The sequence below is a fragment of the Erythrolamprus reginae genome, chromosome Z (assembly GCF_031021105.1).
Source record: "Erythrolamprus reginae isolate rEryReg1 chromosome Z, rEryReg1.hap1, whole genome shotgun sequence".
NCBI lineage: Eukaryota > Metazoa > Chordata > Lepidosauria > Squamata > Dipsadidae > Erythrolamprus > Erythrolamprus reginae.
The window spans coordinates 131,917,852-131,927,694 of NC_091963.1; the positions used below are offsets into that span (position 1 = coordinate 131,917,852).

The window sequence follows — 9,843 nt, forward strand, 5'->3', positions numbered from 1 at the left end:
TATTTTGCAGATGTTCTGCTTCTGCGTATGCGCGGAGGCAAAATATTGGCAAAAATCGGTAAAATCTCACTCGCACATGCATCCCTCCATAAGATTTCATTTGCTGGGTATGCACAGAAGCCAAATCTCGCACCGACGGGCATGCGTGCACCTGCTGGACTGCAGGCCTTTGCTGCTTCCAGGGCCAGATCTAAGCATCCTGTGGGCCAGAACTTGTGTTTGACACCTCTGGTATTGCTCATGAGGACTGCTCCAAAGGGTTTGTGCAAAGTCCATGATTTCATGTAGGGATGGGACCCTTTTATGAGTTGTGGACTTCAACTTCCTGAATTCATGAGCCAGCCCTGCTAGCTCAGGAATTCTGGGGGTTGAAGTCCATACATCATAAGGGGCCACCTCCGCTTTAGTGTTTGTAGGCATTGATAGCCTGACAAAACTAAAACTTAGAGAAAATATCATGAATAAAGACTAGCTCAACATTTGTCTGTCGCTTGCCAATTTCCCATGCGTAAAAGTTTTGCTCTGAGACATGTTTCATGTCATTTTATATTCTTCTTTTTCTTCCTTCCTTCCTTCCTTCCTTCCTCTCTTCCTTCCTCCCTCCCTCCCTTCCTTCCTCTCTTCCTTCCTTCCTCTCTCCCTCCCTCCCTCCCTTCCTTCCTCCCTCCCTTCCTTCCTCCCTCCCTCCCTTCCCACCCACCTCCCCTCCATAGGAGTGGTACGAGCCTCAAGCATCTTTCCTATCCTAAGTGCTCTTTTGCTGTTGCTGGGTGGGTTCTGCGTAGCAGCCAGCCGTGTCTACAAGTCGAAGCGCAACATTATTCTAGGTGCTGGCATCCTGTTTGTTGCTGCAGGTAAGTGGCACAGTGAGGATAATTCAGGTGGCCCTTACCGGGGACTGCAACATTAGTCCCTAAGTGATGTGGTCATTGATTGTGTCCCAATTTTGCCACCTTTTTTGCTGCAAATTGTTGAGTGAATCTGGCTTCCCCCGTTGTCTTTGCCTGTTGGAAGGTTTCAAATGGCGATCAAAATGGGATAAAAACAACCATGTTGGTTGCCAAGTAACCATATAGTGATCCTGTCACCTTGGGAACATTGCAACAGTCCCTAAGTGCAAGGACCGGTTTCAAGCCCATTTTTTTTCAATACCATCATCACATTGAATTAATGGCCATAAATCGGGGACTGACCTGTATAGTGAGTAGATGCAAACTGTCGTCCTCTGGATCTCTAGAGAGATTATTGCAATCCACCTCTTCTGATCCATTACTCACTTTGTACCGCTTCATGCATCCTCCTTCAGCTTCACAACTATCACCACTTTTCCCCTTCTGGTTGCATTCTGACAAAAGCAACCAGAAATGTTAATTGGCAATTCTTGGAGTTGCAGGCTTGGTTTATTCTGAATGGGTCTACAGGCAGGGCTGTTGCAATATAACTGGGAGGCAAGTACATTAACAACAAACCCAACTAAACCTCTGAGTCCAATCTCAAGAGAAGAAACTCACACCCAACAATTTCATGGGCAGGGACCCTGCGAGGACTAAGAGTCTTCTGAACAATGATTGCCACTCTTCTACCCCTTCCCTGATGTCACGGCTGATGCAGCACCTGAAACCCGTCTGGGTACATTTCCGAGAGAGGAACACCTCTGTCATGGCCCAGCCAGGTTTCAGTTATGCATTCCAGGTCAGCCCCCTCCTCCAAGAGTAAATGTCGGACAAGGGGAACCTTGTTGACAATGGACCTGGCATTAAACAGGAGTAGTCTGAGACTAGGGCCATGGCACTCCCTGTCACCAGCTATATGGAATGAGCCCAGTGAAGCAAAACCAGAGGGGCCAGAACAAGTCATCATTTTGAAGCAGCAAGTTCTGTTCCCCATTGAGTGGCTTACCCACCGGCTCCACCATATCAGCCTCTCCCAGTCATAACTGTGCTACTCCAGTTCTCTCCCATCCCCCACCCCTGAGATTCACCCCCTCATCCCACCGGCCTCCCTCTTCCCCAGCAAGCCACACATCTCATGCATATTTATTTATTTATTTATTTATTTTATTTGTCCAACAAATAATATTAACATAACATAACATAAGTAAAACATAGTAATAGAAAGGATAATAAGACAGTAGGACAGGGCCATTAGGCACATAAGACATTAGGCACTTATGCTTCTATTTACTCACCCAGCGAGGGGGGGGGGGTCTCTGGCCTTGGCCCCCGGCTCCCTCATTCTTCCTATACAGTCAATCTATCCATTCATTCCTCATAGATCATCTACTGTATGTATGTATGTATGTATGTATGTATGTATGTATGTATGTATGTACGTACTTACTTACTTACTTACTTACTTACTTACTTACTTACTTACTTACTTACTTACTTATTGGATTTGTATGCCGCCCCCCTCCATGGACTCGGGGCGGTTAACAACAGTGATAAAAATAGCATGTAACAATCCAATACTAAAACAACTAAACAACCCTTATTATAAAACCAGACATACCATGCATAAAATTGTAAAGACCTAGGGGGAAAGAGTATCTCAGTTCCCCCATGCCTGGCGGCAGAGGTGGGTTTTAAGAAGCTTATGAAAGGTGAGGAGGGTGAGGGCAATTCTGATCTCTGGGGGGAGTTGGTTCCAGAGGGCCAGGGCCACCACAGAGAAGGCTCTTCCCCTGGGTCCTGCCAAACAACATTGTTTAGTTGACGGGATCTGGGTCCGTGGGGCCTAATCTTCTTCATACATTCACTCAGGCACTCCCCTCCACAAGTTATAACAATACTATTTTTAAATATTTATATATATATATGGTTAGCTAATACAGGGCATACAAAAAGAATGTAAAACACTGCCCAACCCAACCAGAGTTTGTCCTCTCTCCTTGATATCAGGAGGTCGATTGTCTAGCACAAATTGTCCCTTCTCCTTAGTAATCCTGTCATAAATGTACTTCTGTTCAGGGAACGTATTTCTCCTAATCCAGTCAGGGCTTCCCCCAGAGAAAGTCCTGTAGGTACGATGATAGTTGAAACAATGGTACCTTTCTGGTTTAATGTAAGGCCAGCAGGGGTTGCTGCTGGGGCAAAAATCCAGGCAAAGGAGGATACAAGCCTAGAACAGATGGAAATGCCCCCCACCATCATCCCCCCTCCTGGTGTCTGTAGTAGTCGCGGTAGTGAAAGCAGAAGTTCCAGATCCAAAAAAGGAGCCCGCTGGCATAATGGTCATCTTCAATGGCGCCCTCAGCACTTGGCTGCTATCTTTAATGCTTCGGTCACTGCATGGACCAACTGCCTGGCCATCACCCTCAGCGATGGATGTTAGACCATCATTCACAGTATCTACTGTTCTCCATGGTGTCTCAGGCCTCAGTTGTCCAGCAGTTGGTTGCCGCACAGACCAGTCACCCCAACCGCTGCCTTCAGCATCGACCTCTGCATCCAGTTGCTGTCTCCAACACTGCCCTCCACACTTGGCTGTCGCAACCGTTGCCAACTATGCTTGGTGTCCAGCCATAACTTAGCCATTATCCCCAGTGGCCCAGACCTCCATCAGCATCGCTGCCCTCTGCGCTCAAGCACCATTGGGTAGGGGAGAAGAGAAGAGAAAGAAGAGAAGAGAAAAGAAGAAGGGAAGGGAAGAGAAGAGAAGAGAAAGAAGAGAAGAGAAAGAAGGGAAGGGAAGGGAAGAGAAGAGAAAGAAGAGAAGAGAAAGAAGGGAAGGGAAGGGAAGAGAAGAGAAGAGAAAGAAGAGAAGAGAAAGAAGAGAAGAGAAAGAAAGAAAGGAAGGGAAGGGAAGAGAAGAGAAAGAAGAGAAGAGAAAGAAGGGAAGGGAAGGGAAGGGAAGGGAAGGGAAGGGAAGGGAAGGGAAGGGAAGGGAAGAGAAGAGAAAGAAGAGAAGAGAAAGAAGGGAAGGGAAGGGAAGAGAAGAGAAGAGAAAGAAGAGAAGAGAAAGAAGAGAAGAGAAAGAAAGAAAGGAAGGGAAGGGAAGAGAAGAGAAAGAAGAGAAGAGAAAGAAGGGAAGGGAAGGGAAGGGAAGAGAAGAGAAAGAAGAGAAGAGAAAGAAGGGAAGGGAAGGGAAGAGAAGAGAAAGAAGAGAAGAGAAAGAAGGGAAGGGAAGGGAAGGGAAGGGAAGAGAAGAGAAAGAAGAGAAGAGAAAGAAGGGAAGGGAAGGGAAGAGAAGAGAAGAGAAAGAAGAGAAGAGAAAGAAGAGAAGAGAAAGAAAGAAAGGAAGGGAAGGGAAGAGAAGAGAAAGAAGAGAAGAGAAAGAAGGGAAGGGAAGGGAAGAGAAGAGAAGAGAAAGAAGAGAAGAGAAAGAAGAGAAGAGAAAGAAAGAAAGGAAGGGAAGGGAAGAGAAGAGAAAGAAGAGAAGAGAAAGAAGGGAAGGGAAGGGAAGGGAAGGGAAGGGAAGGGAAGGGAAGGGAAGGGAAGGGAAGGGAAGGGAAGGGAAGGGAAGGGAAGGGAGAACAGGACAAACAGAACAGAACTCTTTATTGGCAAGGAATTTATCTCCGGTGCATAAGCTCTCATTGTACATACAAGCAACAAGTGATAATTTATGAACATAATATCATAAAATGCACTCCTCATAAATCATAAGACACAACACTTGGTAATAATCATAGAATATTAAATAAGCAACCAACACAAACTACACTAGGATACTACATAAAACAATATGAGTCAAAAGATCCAATCAACTAATTTATATAAAAAGATGAAGGAAACAGGTAACAGGAAAGATGAGAAGAATAGTAATACAGTTCTTCTAGGTAGTTTGATAGTGTTGTAGAAGTCAGTTCGGAGTTGGGTTGCTACCAGTGTGGTAGGCGAATGCACACCGATAGCAGCCGCCAGATTATGCAATTTGCATGTTATCGCTCTGGCGCCAGTCCATCAGGTGCTGCCAGTTTTTTCCCTTAATTTTTGGCATTTTTTGTTTCCTGCCTATGCGCAGAAGCAAAATCTCACAAGGTGACGTTCCGTGCACGAGATTCTGGTGGTTTTTTTGCTTCTGTGCGTGCAGGGGAACAACAGATCACCAAAATCTCAAGCGCATACCCCATCACAAGATTTCAGCGCATTTTTGCTTCCTGAACATAGGCAGAAGCAAAATCATGCAGGAGATTCCCCATGCTGCATGCACAGCACATGGGTAGCAACAGGTAAGAGGAATCTGCCCCTGAATAAGTTGTTTAGCAGAGTGATGGCATGGGGGGGGGACTGCCATGTTTTGGCGTGCAATGCAGTATATCATCATCTTGAGGGTAGTTTATGTCCAGTATGTGAGGGGTCTGTAAGGTATTTTTACAGCCCTCTTTTTGACTCATGCAGTATACAGGTCCTCAATGGAAGGCAGGTTGGCAGCAATTGTTTTTTCTGCAGTTTTGATTATCCTCTGAAGTCTCTGTCAGTCTTGTTGGGTTGCAGAACCAAACCAGACAGTTATAGAGGTACAGATCACAGATTCAATGATTCCTCTGTAGAACTGTATCAGCAGCTCCTTGGGCAGTTTGAGCTTCCTGAGCTGGCGCAGAAATAAGATTCTTTGTTGTGCTTTTTTGATAATGTTTTTGATGTTAGGTATCCAATTTAGGTCTTGAGATATAATAGAACCTGGAAACTTGAAAGTCTCTACTGCTGATAATTGAACAGGAGGATTCCTCCTAAAATGTACTATCATAAGTTACTTTTTTCAATGCCCTTATAAATTCAGATGGTCATTGAAAGGACTACCTGTGAAGATTGGTTGCAAGCATAGTTCCCTCTAAGCTGAGCAGTGAGCAATCGCTCACTTAAAAATCATCATCAACTCAGAGTTTTCCAAACCTGCCCAGAAGCCGAGAGGGAAAGAGGGAAGGAGAGAGAGAGGAAGAGAGGAAGAGAGAGAAACAGATAGAAAAAAGAGAGGAATGAAAAGAGAAATAAAAAGAATGGGAGTAAGGAAGAGAGAAAGAGAATCAAAATCTAGTTTGAAACTAGCTCAACTATTTAAGTGGCATTTTGATATTGATAGAGTTGCCCTATTATGAGCTCACTGTTATAGACACACAGTACAGTATTTTATTTTGAAATTTTCTGAGGCAAAACAGGGTGGGTTTTTTATTTGTTTGTTTGTTTGTTTGTTTATTTATTTATTTATTTATTTGTTCGTTCGTTCGTTCGTTCGTTTGTTTGTTTGTTTAATATTTCTGTGCCGCCCAGTCCCAAAGGGACTGCCACTCAGACACTATACTTTTCCGCCCACCCCAAAAAAAAATTAGAGGGAACACAGGTTGCAAGTAATTTTTTTAAGGCCCTTGTAACCTCAAATGGTTGCTAAACAAATTATTGCAAGTCAAGGACTACCTCTTTAGGGTCCTTCCTCCCCCCCTCTTTATTTATTTATTTATTTGGATTTATATGCCTCCACAGAGAGGGGTGGCATACAAGTCCGATAGATGGATGGATGGATGGATGGATGGATGGATGGATAGATAGATAGATAGATAGATAGATAGATAGATAGATAGATAGATAGATAGATAGATAGATAGATTTCCCAAAGGACTCTGGGTGGTTAATCAGTCTATCATCAACCAATCTCTCTTGATCTCTGTCGCTCTCTCTCTCTCTCTCTCATACAGGCCTCAGTAACATCATTGGCGTCATCGTCTACATCTCGGCCAATGCTGGTGACCCTGGCACAAGGCGTGACGATGAGAAGAAGAGCCACTATTCTTACGGCTGGTCCTTTTATTTTGGTGGCCTTTCCTTCATCCTGGCTGAGATGATTGGTGTTCTGGCGGTTAACATCTACATCGAGAAGAACCGCGAAGCCCATTGCAAAAGCCGCACGGAACTCTTGAAGAACCCTTCTTCCTCCTCCTCAGCCATCTTACGCCTGCCCAGTTACCGTTTCCGATACCGTCGCCGGTCACGCTCCAGCTCCCGCTCCACCGAGCCCTCCCAGTCTCGGGAAACCTCCCCCGTTGGCCTGAAGGGCTTCCCTTCCACCGATATCTCTATGTATACACTGTCTAGGGACCCATCCAAGGCCAACGTCAGTTCCCTCTACGGCGGTGCCAGTGAGACCGCCTCCACAGGGGCAACAACCTCCGGGGCGACCGGGACTGGTGGCGGATTCTTACAGTTGCACAACACCTTCCCCAAAGATCCCGGAGTGACAGTCACGGTGACTGGGCCTGGGGTAGCAGGAGCCACTGGTACCCTGGGTAAAGATGCCTCCTCCAACACCAACACACTCAACAGGAAGACCACGCCAGTGTAGGGATGGACCTAAGAGAGGAGAGGGCACGGGAAGGAGGAAGGGGGAAGGAAAAACAACACCGTTCCGAGGATATCAGGCGATTCAGAATGTTGAGAAGCGAGAAATCCATCCATCCAGTGAGCATTTTTTTCCCTTGCTTTGCTTTTCTCCTTCATTCTCTTCCCTTCCCTCCTTCCTCTCTTTTCCATCCTCTCTCCTCTCCTCTCCCCTCTTTCTCTCCCCTCCCTCCCTCTCCTTTCCCCTCCTTTCTCTCTTCTTCCCCTTTCAATCCATTCAACCAGCCACCTAACCAGGAATTCGCTTCCTATAATTCACCCAACCGCAGGGTCCAAAACCACAATTTTAGTGGGACGGAGATGAAGGAGTCAGGCTAGGCTCACCAAAGGGGCTTTGCAGGAAAGGGGTGCACCTGTTCTTATTACCCAGATTAAAAGAAACCACTCAAACACCACGGTCCTTTCAAAGCAGGCACCATGGAGGAGAACCAGAATTGATCCTGGACTATCCAAAAGCAATGCTGGTGGTTATTTACGCTCTACTCATGGGGAAGAAAGGTAATTCTTCTTACACACTAGGTGAAGACCTCTCCTTCAGCCTGCCAACAAGGGACAAGTGTAGACGAAGGGCCAGCCCACCTCCCCCACTCCTAAGCCTCCTGCAAATGGCTTCCACAGCATACTGTGCCAAATTTAGGGCTGCAGTGTAGATCAAGAGATTATTTGTTTCCTCCAGAGGGAAAAGGAAACCCTCTCTTCCACTGCAGCTTAATTAAGGGCTGACAAAAGTTTGTGCCAAAACAGTGCTGGAGAAAAGTTTAAAAAATTTAAAAAAAAATAAAAAAAGGTGGGTGGGCGGGTTTGAAAATCTAAATGGACCTACTGCCCCCTAGTGGTTGCCATATTTCCTTCCTTTTTATCCTTGACTTTGGCCCCAACTCTTTAAAACCGAGCCATAGCTTTTCCTGAGATGAAGCTGCCTCTGGAGAAGAGGGAATCTTTGCTGTATTATAAAATTGTCCCTTGTCCATATTGAAGTGACATTCTGCCAATTATTAGTCCTGTGGTTTGTCTTGTCCACCCCACAGAGCAGCCTTTCCCAGACACGGTCAACCGCAGTTCCCTAGTTGTCAGGAGACATAATGGGAGATCGGATTCGTCACATCTGGAAGAAAGCTGGTTGGAGAAGGCTGCTGCAGTAGATCGGCTGACAGATTTTTTTTCCCCCCCAATGTTACTATCTTCTTTTTCTACATCTGGAAGAACTTTAAAACAAAGAAACAGAGATGGTTTATATCTCTGCTCAGTCCTACCTACCCCAGAATCAGCTTCCTAGAAAGACTTTTTACATATATGATAAATTTATAAGTGCACAGACACAAATATACGCATAGAGATATTTATGAAGAGACTATTGAAATTATTGCAATGTTTCATAGGACTTGGTTAATTAAACTTTTGGTCAGTAGTGAAACACAGGATCTTCCTTAACCTCATATTTCCTTCACGGGTGGATGCTTTCCCTGAATCTGGAAATCCTCACTGCCAACTTCGCATCTCCTTGTTGTATCGTTGCAGCACCCATAGGATCCCATCAGGGCCAGTGCAATGTTTTTCAACCTTGGCAACTTTAAGATATATGGACTTCAACTCCCACAATTCCCCTGTCAAAAACCTACCGGTTGGGGAATTCTGCGAATTGACGTTTGTGCAACTTAAAGTTGCCGAGATTGAAAAACACTGCTCCAGTGTATGATTTATATACCACTTACCCCATCTTCCACTTGGCGACATTCTCACCCAAAGTTTATTTTGGCTACATCCTGACTACAAAGCAAAAGCTGAAAGTTGGCTTATATCAAGATTATTAAAGCTTATGCGGGTTGACTGGCACTCAGATGCCAGATAGGTACTGTTTTATTTTTATTTATTTTTTTTTATAGTGACTCTAAAGCACGGACTCAGGGAAGGTTCCGGTAAATAGATATTAATAAAATGGAGAACTGTGATCTAATATATCTGGAAATGGATTGGAAGAAACATAGAAGGAACATTCCAAAATTAAATGTAAATTAAAAGATGGATCACCAGAATCTGACTTCTCCTTCCATGAATGAGAAGTACTATAGACCAAATGATCCACATTCTGCAATAGGTTAAATAAACATTCAAATCAGCTGAAACTACATAGGCAGTCCACAAAGGCTGTTGTAGTCTTGCTTAGTTAGTATAATTAGAAGAAGTAGTGGATTCTGACTAAGCAACCTTATTGCCTGGTTGTTCACTGAATTAGTATCAATCTGGCCACCGAATTTTCTTTTGGACTTCACAGGTTACAGAATTAATAGAAAAGTCCTATTTGTCTTTATTATATTAGCCCTACATCTAATGGGGTTTATTTCCTAGTAAGCAAGTTTAAGATTGCCACCTTGGGGGAATCACTCGTGCAGAATTCCAGGGTAGATGAGCAGGTGATTTAACTTAGCTATTCCTCATGACCCAGTTGGAAGTCCTAAAGGACCAGGTTGGAGATAAATTAGAACATTTAATAGAACAACTTGTCTCCAGA

At 44.6% G+C, this 9,843-nt stretch overlaps 1 protein-coding gene across 1 annotated transcript in view; it reads left to right on the forward strand.

The window, feature by feature from the left end:
• CACNG8 (calcium voltage-gated channel auxiliary subunit gamma 8) overlaps nucleotides 1-7,278 on the forward strand; it is a 28,616-nt gene extending 21,338 nt beyond the window's left edge. Inside the window, exons 4-5 of the mRNA XM_070728558.1 lie at nucleotides 714-854; nucleotides 6,635-7,278. Coding sequence (XP_070584659.1) covers nucleotides 714-854; nucleotides 6,635-7,278 — 785 coding nt within the window. The remainder of the gene's footprint in view (nucleotides 1-713; nucleotides 855-6,634) is intronic.
• The last annotated feature ends 2,565 nt before the right edge of the window (nucleotides 7,279-9,843 follow it).